Raw genomic sequence first — 20,673 nt, forward strand, 5'->3', positions numbered from 1 at the left:
GACCAATAATTTCATCCATGTTCAAAATCCAAGAAGCCCTTTTATCAGCTTTCTCATTCGTCAAAGCTCTAGGCAATATTTGTTATGCTATATTCTAGGACTGCAGCTGAGATTTCTTAATAATACGGCCCAAATTGTTTAACTCTCTAGTTAAGAAACAGATTATACAGTTTATGAATATTGGATAATGCTAAAGAGAGACATCTAGGTAATTTTCTCCTTTTGAAAAAGGTCACAATAGACTTATTAGATTTTTGTCCTGATGAATCAACATGCCTTATAATTTCTAATTTAAATTTATAAGGCTGCTCAACTCACAATGATTCTGGGTGGTAATAAATCAATTAAAAAAACATCTACAGCTTGACAGAAAGACACACCACAAACATACCAAACACAATTCTATTCAGATGGATGCACTATCCCTCCCTCACCTAGAATCTGGAAAAAAAGTCAGATTTTCAAGGCATATTTAAAATGCCTTGAATTTAAAATTCAAACCTCCTGGAGATACTGTTCCAGAAGAAAGGCACCATTTACCATGTTCATGAAATTCCCTCTCTCCTCTCCATTTTGACAAATGATCATGCATTTTTAATTTCTACCACAATATTGAAATGTCATTCATTTGTTTGCTTTCCTGCTATAGCACATAAGGGAGACAAATCATTTATTTAAAAAACAAACAAACATATGGGAATCATTTTACTCTATGTTATCTAATGCATCACCCAATTTTTTTTCTTTATCACTAAATACATTTATTAAAACCAACACAACTAAATTGGATGTGATTGTTTTATATATTATACTTTCAGACTAAAATAGTGCTTTTGTCATGGCTACTGTAGCCTCACTCATATTTTTTGTCCTTTTTATCACCTGTCTCTTTTCCAGTACTAGAGTCAAATCTAGAATTGTTACTACTAGAGTTTACTACTGGCACAGCTGGTGCATTTCCACACTGTTTTTATTTGTTGAAACATGGAGATACAAGAGGCACATGTTGGTTTGTTACAAATTGTTTTGAAATATCTGCTTATCACTGTTTTGCTTAACAATGTTTACCATTTCCTTTCTTCTTTTCAAATGTTATGTTATAGGCTTAGTTTTTTTTATTTTCCTGCTACCTTGTCCACTATGCCTGCATTTCCATTCAACTAGTTAGACACGGGATAGTACTAACAAAAGCAGATACAGAAATGGCTTCCTAGGGACCTATGCCATGCTTTTTGCTGTTATTTCCAAAACTTGAAAACAATGAGAACCTTGGTTTGACATTTTCCCTGTCTTCTGGAACAAACAAGGCTCTGTGGGGGTTTTGTCTGTGGTCAGTGACATAAAGCATTAGGGACGGAGGGAAGTCTTGTTCAGTTTCTATTCTGGGCTACTAACTTGCCGAAGACTTGCTGATTTTTTTTTTAAAAAAGTGTAACAATGGTAATTTCTTTTGAGTTACATGCACATATTCACTTAGCATACTGCGTTTAGTACTATTTTGCTTTCATGAATTAAGACTGAGTGAGTTATACAGACCTGTTCTCTGCAAATCATTCTTTATAGCCTCTCTGTCATGCCAATCTTTTTTTCTTTGTCGGTTACCAAGGTAAGCTTCATTCCTTTGTCTTGCATGGAAGCCCTTTAAAAATATGATTGCTGTTATACTTTTGTAAACACACACAAAATCCATACAGAATATCTGATAAGCCACATTTCTAAGTTGTATTTTATGTTTTATTAAATTTTAATATTTGTAATATTTTATTTGATATTTCATATAAGAACTCCAGAATAAAAAAGTGATTATTTTCTGGGTTTCAAGTTTCAAACCACACTCTATTAATTCACTAGATACCATTAATGAAGATATTATTTCATATACCTGCCTCTATAGCTACACTAGGATATTCTTGATTCCTGATAAAACATATTCTTTCTTAGGCAACTTTAAAAAGTGATTTAACACTAGGCACTGCATGAATCAGTAATATTACTATTTACTTGGAGTACTATCTTAGTTGATGGGAATTTGTAAAAAGTCGAAAGCTTATAGATTATATTGTAAAATTACTGTCTTAATATGACATTTTGAGCACATTATTCGACAAATGATTTTTGAAATCCTAAAATTCCACTTGCTTGTACAATCTTCAGAGCTTTTTTTTCTCCCATTCCTTTCACGTAGAGATGGATATCCTTCTAAGCTTATTCATAGGCCATTCACAGAGAACAGGGGAAAGAATTATAGTTTCTATATATATGGTTTCCTGGAGAAGGCATAATCTCTTTAAAAACTGTAACCCTTGGTATTCTGTTTCTATATAAAGGCTTTGAAGACTTTCTGAATTTCTTGCTATCTGTTTGGGAAAATGATTCTAAACCATCTCATAGAAGGGTCGATTCATCTTATAGTCACAAGCCATTTCTGCTATTGTTGCCATAAATAAGTCATAAAATGCAGCAGAAACACATTTACAGCTTGTGATATTTCTTCTTCTCAAAGGAAAGAAGGGAGTATAAGACATAAAAAAGAGGAGAGCCAAAATACAACTGCTCCATACCTAGAATGACCATCTTTGCTCCCTTCTACTCCTACAATGCTATGATTAGATAGAGGGCTGTGAGAGAGATGAATGCATATGTAGCTTGGCTCCCTTTGAAAATAACAACAAAAAAATATGTATAAAAATCCCAAATCCATTCTAAACGTTTGACTATGTGGCCAACCATCATAATTTATTAAATTTATAACTCCTAAATCTTTAAGAGAAGACAAATTATATAGGTTTATAAGATATCAAATTAGGGGAAAAAATCATAATGTTTTCATTTAACAGTTATTTAATTAAGAATATGTTCACCTTATACAAAAGTAGAATGTCTTGGCTTATATATAATCCAATTTCTTTTTTTTTAGCAAGTACAGCATACAGAAATAAAAATTACACTATAACTATTGTTTTTGAGTCAAGATCCTGCAAGTATGTAGGGTATTAAAACTCTAACAATCCTAGGAGGGAAAAGCACACTTATTTAATATTTGTTCCTCATAAAATATAAGCCAGAGATCAAAGATATACGTTTGTAAAACCATGGAATTATATTTATGAATGTAGGTGTTAAGGATGGTATAATTTTTTTTAATGGTAAACCTTGGATGTTTGCATACATTGTCTTGTTTACTATTATAAATTCTAAGGATGAATTAGAAAAAAAGAGATGGGTTGATTGGATATGTACCAATTTATATTTGAAATAAAGATTAAATTTATATTCCAGAAGATGTTTTTTAATTAATTTCCTCGCAAAGCGACATAATTTCCAAACTCTGAAGGTATTTTGCAAGTATTTTCAAGAAGCTAGTTTTAATGTTTTTTTTCCCTTCAACATGATTTTGCTACTTTGTTGTCATTATAGTCAAGACTAAATACCATACATTTGAGTTAAACCTTTATTTACAAATCTTAGTCCAGGCATGAATCAGATATATTCCAATGTGCAAACGTACAATTCCATTAAAATTTAAAATCAATGTCTTAGCTATTAACAATTATTTTACTAAAATACTCTTTACTGTTATTAATAAGGTATGTTTTATTTCAATACTTTCATTTAATATAAACAGTGATAGATTACAAAAAAAAATACTTGTTTTCTAAGTTAAGAAATACTATGATATACTAAATTTGCTGCCTCACAAAAGGAATCTGACGTGCCCAGAGATTTCCTCTGCTCCTCAATCACAGCCCAGAAATATCTATGTGCTATCTTCCCTGAATTTGCTGTTTGGCAAGTTTATCTGCACCCAAACCACCCTAGTTTCCCCACTGGTTATATAAATTCACACAGGATTTACTTTTCTTGCCTTTCTGGATCGCCCCCACAAAAAAATCTTCTACTCCTCTGTATCGGATGGATTCTTTATTTCTCCAGCTATTTCTTCCTTGTGTTCTATTTTCTCCCAAAGCGCCTCTCAATTGATTCTTGGTTACATCCTTGGGAATCAGATGCTTAATTGGCTCTCAGAGCAATTATACCAAATCATTAGTATTAAAGGCCAGTGCCCACCAGATCTCAGCTACTTGGGCATCTTGTTGAATTGGCTTAGAACTTCAGGATTCTAATGTTTGGAAAGTCTTCATAGGACTGAGTGTGAAGCCCTATAGCTGGTGCACTCTTCAACACTGTTGCTCTTCTGGTAATTATCTCTCAAAGAAAGCTGACTCCACTGTAATATCAACAGTATAATTATTTTAAATAATATGAAATCCCCACACAGAGCAAGTATGCACTTAATTATTTGAGATTCTTAAGAACCTTTATTGATTTCAAAATTAATATAGATAGGTCTTCTTTGTTTGCCAGATGTTGGTTAAATCAAGATTTCCGTTATTTGATGTACATCACACTTTTTAAGCATAGTTTTAATAGCAGATATAAAGAATTTAATGTGTTATGCAGCTTCAAAAATATCTGTGAAAAAAAAACTTATGAGGAAAGTGGGTTCTGAAGAAGAGAAACAAGTGAAAGCGGCAACATTTAGAATTTCTAAAAAAATTTAAAAAAGGAATAGGATAAGAGGTTTATCATCTCTTGCTTCAATATGAAATATCTAACTTTATGAAGGAGAACATTCACAGCAATTTTACCAGTATAGGGATAATAATTCATAGAGGTTGCAAGATTTACTTATTAATAAAACAAAATTAAAGTCCTTTGAAATTCTCTTCAGAAATATCTATTGAACAGTTATATGTTCTTAAATGAATTGCAAAAGCAAGGTAGAACGCTATGAAATTTGACTTAATTAAAAAAACTAATCATACAAAACTCAGGTAATTTATTGGGATTTGTCTATATGGCTGGTGAGGGAGGATTCAGAAAGGGAATAAACTAAGCACTACGTAATACAGAAACTGAATACACCACTAATATGCTACAATCGGAATATCAATAGAAAAGTATCAATTTTACCATTAGTATTAGAGAAAATTAGTATAAGATGTTCTGCTGATTGTCTGTTATTCTAGTACTGATTGCTAAAATAGACAATTTGTTTTCTTAAAACTACTGGAAATAAAATATTGTAGCCAGATTGGATCATTCTTTCCCATTTGGTGGCATCATTCTAAGTCACAACAATTCTGGAAAATGATTTATAATACAACAAAAACAGATTTGAAATGTGGATTTTTCTTTTTAGCTCATCATGCATTTACTAAATTATTGCAAAACCTTATATTCCTATAAAATATACTGAACTGTTTTTAAATACAGTAATGACTGTAATATCCAGTGCTTCTGATCAGTAAACAAGAACAATTCCTTCCATAGAAAAGCAATCAATTAAGTTATAGAAGTATGCAGCAATATCAAACCATGGAAGTTACAGAGGCAGCTCCCCCACCTGAGAAGCAGTTGAAACACTTCTACGGTTCCCGCTGCTGCTGCCGCTGTTATTGGAGACGGCGCTGGCGAGAGAGGGACAGCTGCAGCTTGGCCTGGGCGCTTGGAATGCAGGAACGGGCTGCGCACCGGGACTTTTGCAAACTTGCAGAGCCTGAGGCTGGAGCACCAAGGGTAGCAGCAGCAGAGATGCTCACTTGGCTCTTCTCATGCCCACCCAGCCGCTCGAGATTAAACCAAAACGCAGCATGCAGCGCTCCCGGTACCTCAAAATGTTTTTTTTTCTCCTGTTACGGGGATGGGGGAAAAGCGGGAATGACTCAGATGCTGTTGTTGGAGACGGTGCTGGTGAGAGAGGTGCCAGCACCGGTGGGAGCCGTGGAAGCTACAGAGGCCTGAGAAGCGGCTGAAACGCTGCCGGACATCCACACCAACGCCACCAGCCTGACCCAGGTAAGGGAGGGATAAGGGAACCCTCCATGCTCCACCATGGTGTTAGGAGCGGCTGATGGTGAGGCGTAGCTGCCCGCAGGGCACTCCTAATGGCAAGTTCCCCCCTGCCTTCCCCCCCAATTTTTCATGTTTCAAACTAGGCCTAAATTTGGGAGGAGGGGCTTAATTTCATTTTATGCCTAGAAAACATGCTGGGTCTTCCTATTGGGGGGGCCTATTGTTGGAGAAACATGGTACTTATTTAAAAACACTTTGGGTATAGTAGTTTAACACCAACTTATTTTGGAGTATTATCACAAAAATTTCATACTATATCCAAAGTTTGAGCTTCTCTAAATGATTATAACATTCCACAAGTGTGACAACTTGTATCTCATTAGGTTATCGTTTCAAAGATATTTCCTTGCCTAAACAGAGAAACAGAATGATTATGGGTGGGCAAAAAAGCAGCAGGAATGGGAGGGATTTCCAACTTCCTGTCGTCTTCCTCATTGATTTCCTTGTAGGAAGCTGGCAGGGAGTGTCAGAAATCATTATGACCGGAGCGGACTATGGCAATATAATAATGCAATAGCGTAGCAATATTGAAATAGCCTCAACTTTGTCAAATTTCAATTCCACTGGATTGAAGTCATAGGTTCTGAATTTTAGAAGCATTCTATAAGTTAGTGTATTTGAGACACTTTGGTTCAAAGATTGCTGCACTATGATGCACCATTTTGCCTAAATGAAGATTACAGTCAGTCAAAAAGACACAAGAGTTTTAGAAGATAGATAATACAAAATATAAAGATTGCTACTTTGTATGATGTTATCCATTTATATGTAAAAATTCTGTTTGATAAAAGCCCACTAAATTCAACTGGAAATCCTTCATAAATCTGTTTAGGACTATCACCAACTATTTCTTCTTCTGATAATTTGTACTTCAATTTTCAGGATAACAATCCTCTAGCAGTATGAGAGCATTGTAAATAATTGTGTATAATGTAATAACTATTACTTAATAATGAATGTATAGTATGACTAGTAATAATGGCCCTGTATGGAAGGAAACACCTAGAATAGGAGGCTTCTGGCCTTGGCCCACTTTCCTCCCTATCTCAACACTGCATCTTTTTATTACAGTTATTGAATTAGCCATTCAATGGTATAGCTAGATAGATATAAGTCCACATTTTTTGAGTATGCAAAGTAGAAGTACAATCTCTCTCTCTCTCAATAGCACCCATGTTACCTGTATCATATTGACTTAATTTAGTTAAGACAGAGATCTTAAAAATGCCCACTATGCTCAATTTTAAGCTGCAGCATAGAACACTGAGCCACTGTTGAAATAATCCCTATTAAACAGCTCTGACATACATATTTAAACTGGTTAAATGTGAAATTAAAATAAAAATAAAAATCAGATTTTATTTCAGTTTAATAATTATTAATTACCTAGTTGTTTCTTGATCTATGTTCATGCATTTAAATGTGATCAAGACATAAAATTTTTAATTTTTTATATAAATGAATATTTATCCCATTGTTTTCACTCTGTTTATACAAACAGACACAAATGGTCCTCTATTCAACTGTCAGCTGAAGTGCAATCACTCACTGGAATAAATCAAGGTTGACCACCCAATGTTATTGGTAGATGTTCTTAAGGAATACGTATTTTCTTTTCTTTTCTTCACAGAAAGGTTTACAGCCTCAAGGGGACTAAAAAAAAAGAAGCAAATTAAAAAAGCAAGAGAAACAGGTATCAATGCCAAAACAAGTAGATATTGGAAGAGATGCTGCTATTTGTACCCTTTGTTCAAATTACTAGGGTCCGGGAGGCAAAGTTCCATGAAGACACATAATTGATAATTAGCAGGTTTCACGGAAACATTAAGGCATGTTTGTCTCAAATTATATCAAGAACTAAAATTTGAATTTCCATTACTACACTATTTTAATACACCATTTTAAAGCTTAAAATAGTATAGTAATGGAAATTCAAATTTTAGTTCATAATTTCCTTCAAACATTTCTCCCATTTTTTATTCTTTTTCACAAAGCAACCTCTTATTAAGAAAACAGGGTTTCTTCCTAACGGATGATTCAAGCTGGATGAATTTGCCAGGGAGACTCTGAAAACAGCAGGGGATGCATTAAAGCACTCGACCCAGAAGTTTGAAGAAAGGATCAATTAGTTTCTGAAGTGTGCACATGCACTGATACAAGTGCATCGAAAAGAGGTGAAATTATCAAGATAGGATGTTGTGTAGAGTACAAAAATAGATTCATTTTTTTTTAAAGAAAGGGCACTAAACCTTTCAGGAGATGTTATGTAGGTAAAGAATACAGATATAGAAAAAGTGGTGGATGAGAAAAGTAGAGCCTGTCTGAACTGTTTCCACTTGTATTTACAAATCTTTCTTTTCGAAACTTGTAACCTTTCCAGAAACAAAATTCCATGTTTCTTCTTCCAGAAAAAATTTAGATCTTTAATTATTCCTGTCAATAATCAAGTAGCATATTGAAATGATTGTAACACAATATCTAAAAAGCAGATTTAGGAAGCAAGAAATCTCTTGCTTAATTCACTTTGCATTTATGCATGTATCAGATGACTTTAAAGCTGTGCCACCCTCAACCACCAATAAAACCATAATTCAAACCTACTTTAGGGCTTCACTTGAAAATTGCAACAGGTATTTTAGTACATATAAATGCACAATATTAATTCCAAAGGTTACTTTAAGGCAAAGTATAGCTTAACTTTTAAGTTGGCCTCAAATAGAGTTTAATTATTGACTATGTAGACACAACCATGTAACTTTCTTGCATGATGCGGAATCAATTTGCCATAAGGTTCTTTGCAGGGTTCCCCCTAACCCAACTTCCTATATGCAACCTTGAAATTACTTATTTCAACCACATAATATATTAAAGATCTTTTGGTGATTTTGTCTTTGAAAAGGAAATCTAATAGGAGTAAGAATAGTCATTGGACAGCAGAAATGCTTGGGCACATAGATACAGTATATATCAGGGGTGGCTAATCTTTTTGGGCGCCTGTGCCAAAAATTGTGTGTGTGCTTGCATTCGCATGCCAGCACCCAGAAGGCAATGCATGCCCCATGTCCCCTACACATGCGCGCAGTCCCCCACTCCCTCCTTACCTGCACTGCACCTCACAGCTGATTTTTGGCCAGTTTGGGGCCTTTTTCGGCCTCCCAAAGGCTTGAGGAAGGCTTCTGCAGGCTTCTACAAGCTTTGTACGCTGAAATCTAGCCCCGTTTCATAACTTCCTGTTTTTCCAAAAAAAATGGAAGTGACGAAATGGTGCTAGATTTCAGCGTACAAAGCTTGTAGAAGCCTGCAGAAGCCTTCCTCAAGCCTTTGGGAGGCCGAAAAAGGCCTCAAACCAGCCAAAAATCAGTTGTGAGGTGTGCACATGTGCAGTAAGGTAAGTTTGCCTGCAGCTCGCAAGCCAGCACAAATGGCTCTGTGTGCCACCTGTGGCATATGTGCCATAGGTTTGCCATCACGGGTATATATGTATGGCAAATATTCAACAAATGCTTCCCTCAACAAGCAGCCTAAAAGACATTTAAAAATTACTCAGTACTCTGACAGCTAGTGTAGGATAAAGGCAATAGAAAGGAAATAACATGAAAATGTGAATACATTAGAATTGTACTGAATTATGTTCCCAATGAGGCGAAATTCTCATGCTCATTTAGTGATCATTTGCAGCTACAATGGACTTATGAAAAAGCGACTGTTACAGCATCCCCATGGTCACATGATCAAAATTCAGATAATTGGCAACTGGTAAATATTAATGATCGTTGTAGTATCCTGGGGGTTACGTGATCACCTTTTGTGACCTTCCGGCAAGCAAAGTCAATGGGGAAGCCAGATTCACTTAACAACCATGTACTAACTTAGCAATTAGTGACTCACTTAACAACTGTGGTAAGAAAGGTCATAAAATGGAGCAAAATTCATTTAATAACTGTCTTGTTTAGCAAAAGAAGTTTTAGGCTCAGTTGTGGTTGTAAGTTGAGGACTACTTGTATTTCATTTTATTACATCATTTGTATTTATTTCTTCAGTGAAGTTTTATTTACATCTAGTAATTTTAAACTTTAGTAAGCATTTATCATGAGGAAGAAGCTCTTCCCGACCAAAGTAGAAGTTCTAAACATTCATTTATATCGAAACTGTAGACTTTGCAATTTTGAAGATATATTAAAGTGGGAAAATAATCCAAACACTATCTACATTTTTTAGTTGCTGATATGAAAAACAGGAAGACCAGAGCCAAGAAGAATCATATTGTATTCTCGAGTATCATTCTGGCTGTTACCTAGGATACTTATAGAAGTAATATAAATCACAATAGCAATTCCCTTTATGTTAACCTAATTCTATATTGTACAGCTGAATTTTTAAATATTAAAATATAATGGGTTAGTGCAGACTCAATGATGAGCTAGTATTAGTACCAATGTCTTTATTGTTTTTACCTTGACCCAGACGCCATTGGCTGTTCTGCATAATATTCTATTTCTCCATAAATTTTAATACTCTGAAATATGCTCTTCATGCTTTGGAGATTCTTGGGATTTATGAAAATTAATTGTTTCATGCTGCATGTGTGAACTTATTTTGATTTCTGTAAAACCCCAGGAGGTACAATCCATTAAAATGTAAATTCACTCTGGTATCTTTCTTAATTTTAAATTAAAACATTTAGTAAATATTCACTACATACATTCTAGACATACACTGTTTATGCTTCCTAATTAGTGAGATGCAGGGAACAAAATATTTGACATACTGATACTGGATTAAGTTCCTAGTTTACGAGCATGCCTATAGTAAAACTTGGCTTTGATAGTAATATACTGGAGAAAATGTGCAAAAAACGACTGACATCCTGTCATTACCTTTAGCAGAGAATTAGACATAATTACAGGTAGTAATTATGTTGTAGTTCGACTTAAATTTTAACGCTTAACGTCTCGTTTAGCAACAGCATTTATGGCCATTTGTAGTGTCCTGTGGCTATGTGGCCACATTTTCTGTTTTACACTTTCAGTTTTCAGCAAAAACATCCATCCCAAAGCAAACACTGGATTCACTTAACAGCAATGACATTCACTTAAAACACTGCAGATCCACTGATGATTTGCTTAATAACCACTGTAAAAAATAGGTTGTAAAATTGGGTCAGTCACATGATGATCTGCTTTACAAGCACCATGAGTTACAAGCGTAACAGGCAGGATCAATAATGGTCATAAGTTGAGGACAACCTGTAATTTACAATTGCAATAAGAGAACAATTGTAATCAGCATACTCATAAATGGACACGGAAGGAAAAAGAGTGAAAGTAGAAGGACTGTATGAAGAGAAAATGTTGCATATGAAAAAAATATTGGAAAGGTAACTTTACAACAGAATGTCTAGAAAATGGAGACAAGGAAAAGTAGATATGAAAGCTGCTTGGAACAGAGTGAAAAGCAGTTAAAGAGTATGCCACAGATGTATGTGGAGATATCCTAATGGAAAGCATGAAAAAAATGATACAGTGGTAAAAATGGATGAGGATGAGGGAAAAATGCCTATGAGAGATTCGCTGCAGCAAAAAATGAGATAAGAACGTATATTAACATGCACAGAGAGGAAAATATAGTTACAAAGAATGAGATCAAGGAGTATCTGTAGAGCTGCTTTTTGTGGGTAGCTGTACAAATTCAACTAAGTAAGTAAATAAAGTAAATAAGTAAAACATTTAAAACATATATAGAACAATCTGAGCAATTTTGATGCCATAATACTGAGATCCAGTTTAGTGTCATGGTTAAGGCATCAAGTTAGAAACTGCAAGATCATATTTTAGACCCACCTCCTGCACAAAGCAGTGGCAGAGAATTGGTATAAGATGTGTGGCAAATTAAATAATAAAAAAACAAGGAAGGAAGGAAGGAAGGAAGGAAGGAAGGAAGGAAGGAAGGAAGGAAGGAAGGCAGGCAGGCATTCATGATTTAATGGAAGAAAAAAAAAACACCACACAATGAATTTTGCTAATTTTTTTTCTTTTTTCCTAACTCCTGCCTCTAATTATTTTTTTTTACTACTTCTTACATTTTGTTTCTTACCATTCTTTAAAACGGTGTGATGCTACATATTTGTGCATGATTTTTTAAAATTCAAATCTTACAAGTAATTATTTTGGTAAATTAACTATCTGTGTAAACATAAAATGTACATGTACACATATAAACATAGAGCACTAACCAGTTCTGTGGGCATGGCCTAATTTGTGAGTGTGACTTGGTGGTCATGTGACTGGCTGGGCATGGCTTGTATGTAAATATTATAAATATTTATATAAATATTGAATTTTTTATAAAAAAGAGCAACTTTTATCCAAAATGAGGCAAAGCAAGCAGATTGAGTTGCTCACAGAATCATAGATTCATTCAGAGATCTATCTATCTGCCATTGGCTAGCTCAGTCTGTCACATAAAATTTGCTAGCAAGCAAACTCACAAAATTAACTCACAACACACCATGTTTGTAAATATTGATTTTTTTTATAAAAAAAGAGCAACTTTTATTCAAAATCAGGCAAAGTAGGCAGATTGAGTTGCTCACAGAATCATTAAGTGATCTATCTATCTGCCATCGGCTAGCTCAGTCTCTCAAATTTGCTTGCCGTGAGTCTGCACTGAATTTGCTTGCAAGCAAACCTTCAGTCCTAAGGGAGGTTTGGCTGTGCTTAGCTAGAAAGCAAGAAATCCAACCATTTCCTACTTCCTAGCTAATCTAAATCTCCTGGCACAGCAGAACAGATTGATGGTCAGAAAAAGGAAAAATAGCAACTTAGCAGAAAAGTTTGCCAGGTAAGGAGTGAATGGGCAGGGAGGGTTCCCGCGGGCCATGTGGGCTGACTAACTAATGATAAATAAAAATACAACTGCAAATTAATCAGACATGACTTTTTGCTTCAAACATAATTTTAAAAACCTGAAGTACAGTTATCTGTAAAATAAGCAAAGAACCAACAGCTGTTATGTGTTTCTCAAAGACGTAAAATCTGAAGTAACACAACTATTAAAAATTATAATTTTTGAACTTTCTTTCTGCATTGTTACTCAACTTTGGAAAAAGGGTGGAAAATTAATTGCAGATTTTTCATATGAATTAGATTACTTCTCTCACTACAAACAGAACTATATTTTGCATTTTTAATTTAAAAACTTAATCTTTAAACATATCATTTTATTTTTTAATATATCTAAGCATATATTTTCTATATATTATTTTAAGCTGCTGGCCTTGGACTGTAATAAAGAATACCTACCTGTCTGCAGTTTTCTTTCCATCTTCTTGTCAGCACTATTTTATGTTGCATTTTAATTCTTGGTATTTTTATTTTTTTAAAAAAAACCTTGTTTTCTGGGTTAATTTCAGCCTGAGAACGTAGAGATTGTTTCTAATTTACATTAAAGGTCCACTTTTGTGGAGAGGTAAGTTTGGAACCAACTGATAGCGGTCCATTAAATCCCTGGCATTGCAAGTGGGTAACTTAGAAACATTTCCCCATCAGCAAAGGTATGCAGAATATTCTTCTGACAGCACTTCTGCATACCATTAAAGGATGATAATTAACCCAACACTAACATTAGAAATCTTCTTCGTCAATTTTTATTTATTCAAAGTGATGTAAGTCACCTTTCAGGAATAACATCATCTTCTTTTGTGTTTGAACAATACACCAGAAATGTTTTGACACTGGCAACTCATTCGAGCAGGATAACTATAATTTATTACTGTGCTCTCCCCCTCTCCACACACTGCCCTTTACAATTTTTAAGTATATTTCCTTTCAGAAATGTCAGGCACTAAGTAGTAGTTTATTTTCCCTGCCAACAAAGTGGAAAAACATCTGGCCCTAAAGCATCTGTATGACTTTTTACTATACGGAAATGTTCTCTAGCACTAAATCCTTTAGAAATAAAAAATGTGAATATAAAATCCTAGAGCTTAATTCACGTAGTCTTATTGCAATATCTGCTTCAAAATATATTTATAGCCCATTCAAATGTTGCCAAACAACTAGCTTTTAAAAGTACTTGTTAAAATCCATAAACAGTTATGTATTAAACATCTGGAACTAAACATTATAATACACACTGAAGCTAGAATTGCCTACTGTATTCTTTTTCTGAAATTAAATCAAAACCAAATATTTAAACCCAGCTTCATTTGCAATTTAATAAGGGCCTCTGATATAATTAATAGAATTTTAGACATTATCAGCATTGGCCATAAAAGTCCTATTTCAGCCATATATTATTGAAAAAAATAAACAAAACTACAGTATTAAAACTTAGAAGTCTGAACATCAGGTTTTAAGCATATTATTATTTATATAATGCAAACATAAGTCATAATGGGTTTCAGATGAATAACGTAATGAGGAATGAGACACACACATTTGCAAATCTTCTAGGCTTTTACAATTTCTGGAACTGTTGATTCAAGAATTCAGGTTCCTCCCTCCCTTCTCCAGAACCTTTACTATAAGCAAAATTAAATATCATATAAAATGCTAAGTAAAAACACAGAAATAAATTCAAATTTAGCTTTCTGCCCAGTATATAATTCCTAAAAAGCATAAATTTCTTTCACATTCTATATTAGAATCTTATCTACATTTAAATGCTGTCAGATTATTTTAGCTTGTTTTATACTTTAGTAATTTATTTATATTCAGGCAACATGAATTCATTATCATACATACTGACTACTTTTCTACATTTGTTTAGGATCCAAGAATAAATGTAAGACATCAGTTGGATTTATACTTTTTTTTGGTCAGTGTATATTTATCTACAACTAGTTGAATAATCAGGAGGTGGCATTTATAATGAGAAATTTATGCCATAGGTTTATGCCATAAAGCTGTTATGGACTGAGTCCTTCTATTAATGTTTCCAGCCAGCAGTCATGTTCTTTCTTTCAAGACCACAGGTAGTCCTTGACATAAGACCAGTCATTTAAATCTAGAGTTACAATGGCTCAGCAACATGTTTTATGATCCATAAAGCAATTCTGGCCTTCATAAAACAATTACTCTCACAGTCACGTGATTGTGATCTGGTATTTGGCAACCTGCTTGGCACTTACTGGTTGCCAGGCACCCCCAGAAAGTCAATGAGGAAGCTGGGAGAAGGTTGCAAGGTGCTGCTGCTTGCCAAAGGGTTTTCCCTCCCTTCCATGCATGGGGGAGGAGGGGCGGGAATCCTTCATTAGGCTGCAGAAATAAAGCTCAGATCTTCACAAGCATTGCTTCATTTCTTCAGCCCAGTGAGGAGGGAAGAGGAACTCCTGCGACTTCGTTTTTTTGCCCCACTTGGGCATTCGCTTAATGACTGCATTGTTTAACAACCAAGATCCCAATCTCAATTGTGCTCAGAAGAACTGCAACACTATTCCTCCAATACCACCACATCAGAGCACTTTAGCAATATAAAGTGCTTCTAATCAAAATGTCCTTTTTATTGAAAATACTCAGTCCTTCTTATACTGCAATTGTGGTAGTGCAGTTGAAGCCTACCCCTTGTTCAATGTTGCACACACAAATGGTTGGAATTTGGATAGTATTGCTGTACCCATCAGCCTGTCTTTTTGATCTTCGCATAGACACTGATGTATGTTTCAGGAAAACTATACAATTCAAGCTCAGTCTTTGTTACATGGGCACAGCAATATTTTCTTTGCAAAAATATAGAACCGATTTCTCATTGCCTTTTCTAGCAGAGTTACAACAGAGATACAGGCAGTCCTTAACTTATGACCACAACTGAGCCCAAACATTCTGCTGTTAAGTGAAACATTTGTTAAGTGAGTTTTGCCCCATTTTACAATCTTTCCTGCCTCAGTTGTTAAGTGAATCATTGCAGTTGACAAGTTATTAACCTGGTTGTTAAGTGAATCTGGCTTTCCCATTGACTTTGCTTATCAGAAGGTCATAAAAGGGGATCGCATGACCTTGGAGCACTGCAACCGTCATAAAATGAAGCATGCCAAGCATCTGAATTTTGATCATATCATCATGAGAATGCTTCAAAGGTCATAACTGTTTGAAAAAAGGTTATACATTGCTGTTGTAACTTTGAATGGTCACTACATGAATTGTTGTAAGTCGAGGACAACCTCTACTTAAAAATGACATGATGGGAAATAGATTCTAGTTTTTTAGTTAACATTTCTGTGATTGTGACAACAATCAGTCGTCAATAATCTTTTTATATTTTTCATACAATCAATTTTCTAGCTTCATGAAACATTCGCCATTTTATTTTTCATTATTTTTATTTATTGAGGAGGAATTTCTTGGTGAAGGCTTTGGGTATCATAAGCATATGGCAAATAACTCAATTACCAATCCCTGAGTAGTAATTAATTTCATTTTTTTCTGAGTAATTCAATGGCATTCAAAATATTTCAGCTAATGCTAATCAAATTGGTCAGTGAGACCAATACTTGTGAAACATTACAGCAACCATAGTGGATTGTCTGTTAATCGCTAAAATGATTAGAGACTTAAATGAAAGCCTAACTGCTTCTCTATGAATTTGTCCTACATCTAGGGGTATTATTGAAAGTTTTTCTTTGATAAGCCTATTACAGGGGTCGCCAATCTTTTGGACCTCAGGGACCAACAAACTCATAATTTTAAATCCTGGGGACCACTATGGGCATGGCCTAATTTGTGGGTGTGGCTTGGTGGTCATGTGACTGGCTGGGCATGGCTTGTATGCAAATCAGGCAAAGCAGGCAGGGAGATTGAGTTGCTCACAGATTCATTCAGAGATCTATCTTTCTGCCATCAGCTAGCTCAGTCTGTCACATAAAATTTTCTTGCAAGCAAACTCACAAAATTAACTCACAAGAAACTATGTTAGTAAATATTGAATTTTTTATTTAAAAAAGAGCAATTTTTACCCAAAATCAGGCAAAGCAGACAGGCAGACTGAGTTGCTCCTAGAATCACAGATTCACTTATAATGATCTGTGTTTCTGCCATTGGCTAGCTCAGTCTGCACTGCTTCAGTCCTAAGGAAGATTTGGCTCATCTAAAGATTAGCTAGAAAGCAGAACAGCTGATGGTCAGAAAAAGGAAAAATAGCAATTTAGCAGGCAAGTTTGCCAAGTAAGGAGTGAGTGAGCAGGGACAGTTCCCGCGGGCCACGTGGGCGGCACAGCCTTGTGTTCCTGTGCAGCCTGGATTAATTGCTTTGGGGGAGTGCTCTGGGGGTGACATTTCTCTGTGGACCACTAACATTTTCTCCCGGACCACCAGTGGGGTGTGGCCCACCGGTTGGCAACCGCTGGCTTATTATACTGTCAGGAAACAAGAAGGCAAAAGGCATTTTCTATTATATCACTCTGATTTTGCAATGTTTTCCCTGGAGATGTTTCAACAAAAACTGCCCTGGTATTTTGCAGGGACCTGGTAAAATTATTTGCATAAACTTCTATCATTTTGCTGCAGCCACATGCATTCATATGAGCTCGTATGAACAAATTAAATATTCAGCTTCCAGAAAGCTTGGCTCAGATTCTAAGCCAAGACCACTAGTTATAGCTCTATTGTAAACCAGGACATCTTTGCAAGAGTGACATGATCGTCATACAATTGAACTATTTTACGTGGAGTTGCCTTTGAAGATGACTAGAAAGTTGGAGTTCCTGCAGAACAAAGCAACCTCTGTTATTAGAAAAGATTTGCTACTATGGCTATTCTGAAGTTAATGTATCAAGTACAAATAGGCTTTTGGTCCCAATTCAAAATGCTAGTGATTATCTATAAAACACTATATGGCACAGTATCTATAAGGATCGTCTTGCCAAATAGGATTCTGTCTTGTCTGGCTAACTAAACAAGTCCTACTGGAATTTGCCTCATTGTAAAAGATATCCAGTTGGTTTCAGCGATATCTCTTCTCTACAACAGCCCTCAAATTTTGGACTACATTAGTAGCTGAAGAATAGTTGATTTTGACTTTTCTTTCATTTCCAAAGGTACTGAAGATAGTTTTATTTCAATAAGTTAGAGTAAATTATTATGTTTATGGCTAATATATCATCATGTTGTTTTTGTTGTGTATTCCTTGTCATTGCCAAACTTGTGATGGGGTAGGGGGGATAGAAGCATTAAAATAAGCTAGAAGGCCTTTTAAGACAATAGGTAACTGAAACCCTATCTTGCGACACAAAAATGCATGTGGCAGACTAAACTATGTTAAATGTCATATCATTATATTATTTTAATTTTTAAAGACTGTATGTTGTAAAGGTCTACATGACTTAGTATGCCAAAAGATAACTTTATCAGATGTACTTTTTGAAGAAATTATACTAATTAAGTGATATAAACTGCAAATAATTCCATGATAAAACATTAGTTTGAAATTTTAAACAAGCTATAGCTGTGGATTTTGTTTGGTTTGATTTGGTTGTGGATTTTCATTGAAATTCTGCATAAATTTTATCCAGTAATACCAAACGCTCCTAAAATAAATCCTGACAAAATAGATGAAGCAGCAAAAAGGAGAAAAATAACTTATTCAAAAATCCAGGTGCACAATCTTTTCAAATGTGATTGCACTGACAAGTAGCAAGTACTTTTCCAGTGCTAGGACACATTATGCAGAAATGCTTTCATTAATTTGTTCAAACATAAAGTTTGATAAGAGTACATGAAGCATATCCAAAATCCTCATTCATTGTTCTCTGCTTTTAGGTTTGTGGTGAATTGTTGGACACAAATCTCTATTAAAACTTTTAAGTATCTTTTCATATATGGAGTAATTATATCTTGCAGAATTTTATTTCACTCTTTTTATTTTGATATTTTTTAAAGTGGTACAGGCTCAGATAACAATTATGGGTAGTCCTCAACTTATAAGCAGTTACTTAGTGACTGTTTGAAGTTACAATGGATCCCCCAAAAGGTACTTACGACCTGGTTTTGAAGTGCTGAAGTCTGCACACCTTGCAGTCATGTGATTCATTTTGGGCATTTGACAATTAGCCCGCATTAACTTGACATTTGCAAGGTTACATGACCTCAATTTATGACTTTTTTTGGCCTGCATTTACATCAATAAAAAATGCCCATTGGCTAAAATGGGTTCATTAATGACTGTGGCATTCACTTAGTGACTGTGGCATTTGCTTAATATCTGCCACAAAAAAGTCATAAAATCAGGCATGGTCACATGGTGATCCATTCAACGATCACCACGATTTACAGCTGTAATTCCAGCTCAGATAATCCTTCCATATAATAGAAAGACAAGTGCTAGAATATTAATGTCATAATTTAAATATTTAAGAAATATTATACGAAAAATTTGAACTACCAAACAATGTGACTTAATTGTATCTTGTTCATTAATACTATTACAGTTACCATTAGAACCACAAAAAATGCTTGATACATTATCAAGGTAATATGTTTGAATTATTTATGATACTTGCACATTCATGAAAACAATACACCCTTTAGAAAAAAGATAAAAATGATTTTTTAAAATACAAAACTCCTTATAAACGAGTACAAAACTTAGTGCAAATATGCATTTCTTTCAAAGCACTTTATGAATATAACCATATGATTAGATTCTAAACAGAATCCATTCTTCCCCAGATATATTAAGTTAAAAATTAACATTGTGTCAATAGTAATGAATATGTTATTTCTAGATATTGGGGTTAACATTCTATATACCAAAGAAATAAACTGCTCTAGTTTAAGATAGTGATTGTGTATCTTTTGGGCTCAGCATGTCAAAAAGGCCTAATTTGATTCTGCTGGCGTGACATTGCTCCACAAACCAAACAGAGAGAATTCTCCACATGTTTATTTGAAAAAATAATCATGTGTGGCACTAGGTATTATATAAGGAAACATCAAATAAGTACAAAAATAAAATAAGAGTAAAACATTTTGGAGGGTTTCAAAAATAATTGTTGAATGTTGGGAAATGCTTATATTGTGACCCAAAACATCAAGGCATGTCATCTTTGACACACATATCATAGCTTTGACATCACTGGTTCTAGAAAAATAAAAAAACAAAACTGTAGATTCTGACTTTTCTTGCTACTGCTTTATTTTGTGAGATTGGACGTTTTGGACGACTAGAGTGAAAGGACCATCATTAGGAAAAAAAAAATCTATCCAGAATGTCAATCATTGTATTTCAAAACATAAATTTTCATACCTTCATAGCTGTAAATCCTAAGAAAGCTCCTTCATGAGAATATTTTAAATATATTTATAGATAGAAAATATGTTTTTAAAACCCGAAAACAACTTTATAGGTGATTGCTCTGCAAAATGTGTTAATACAGAGGTAAGATATGTGAAGTACTAAACTTGTTTTACTTCCTCTATCAATGTGTGTTCTAATGAGAATGACACTTGTATTATTAGTCTACATTGCTTGGACTATGCAATTTATGAGCTATATATTTTAGCAATTATGGTTTGTAAGTTTGTGGCAGGTTTTCAACACTAATTCATTTTTATTTTAATGAAATAATGGAAATGAATTATTTATTTATTAATAAATGAGGCAATATGATACCTTAAAACTGAGTATCCATTAGTTTATGCAGGAAATCAATAGTTAAACAACAATAACTATTACCATTATCATACAGGAATAGTTTATGTATTTATTTAAAAAAGAGTTTCTGGTTCCATTTTTATATTTAATAAGACATGAAAAAGAAAGAGT

General features: G+C 34.4%; 1 protein-coding gene across 1 annotated transcript in view; it reads right to left on the reverse strand.

Annotated features, from left to right (window-relative positions):
• Positions 1 to 20,673, reverse strand: part of GALNT10 (polypeptide N-acetylgalactosaminyltransferase 10) — a 62,457-nt gene that overhangs the window by 38,871 nt on the left and 2,913 nt on the right. The window contains exon 2 of the mRNA XM_026696653.2: positions 1,537 to 1,639. Coding sequence (XP_026552438.2) covers positions 1,537 to 1,639 — 103 coding nt within the window. The remainder of the gene's footprint in view (positions 1 to 1,536; positions 1,640 to 20,673) is intronic.

This window comes from Pseudonaja textilis, chromosome 2 (assembly GCF_049901715.1).
Source record: "Pseudonaja textilis isolate UNSWEBS1 chromosome 2, rPseTex1.2, whole genome shotgun sequence".
Classification (NCBI taxonomy): Eukaryota; Metazoa; Chordata; class Lepidosauria; order Squamata; family Elapidae; genus Pseudonaja; species Pseudonaja textilis.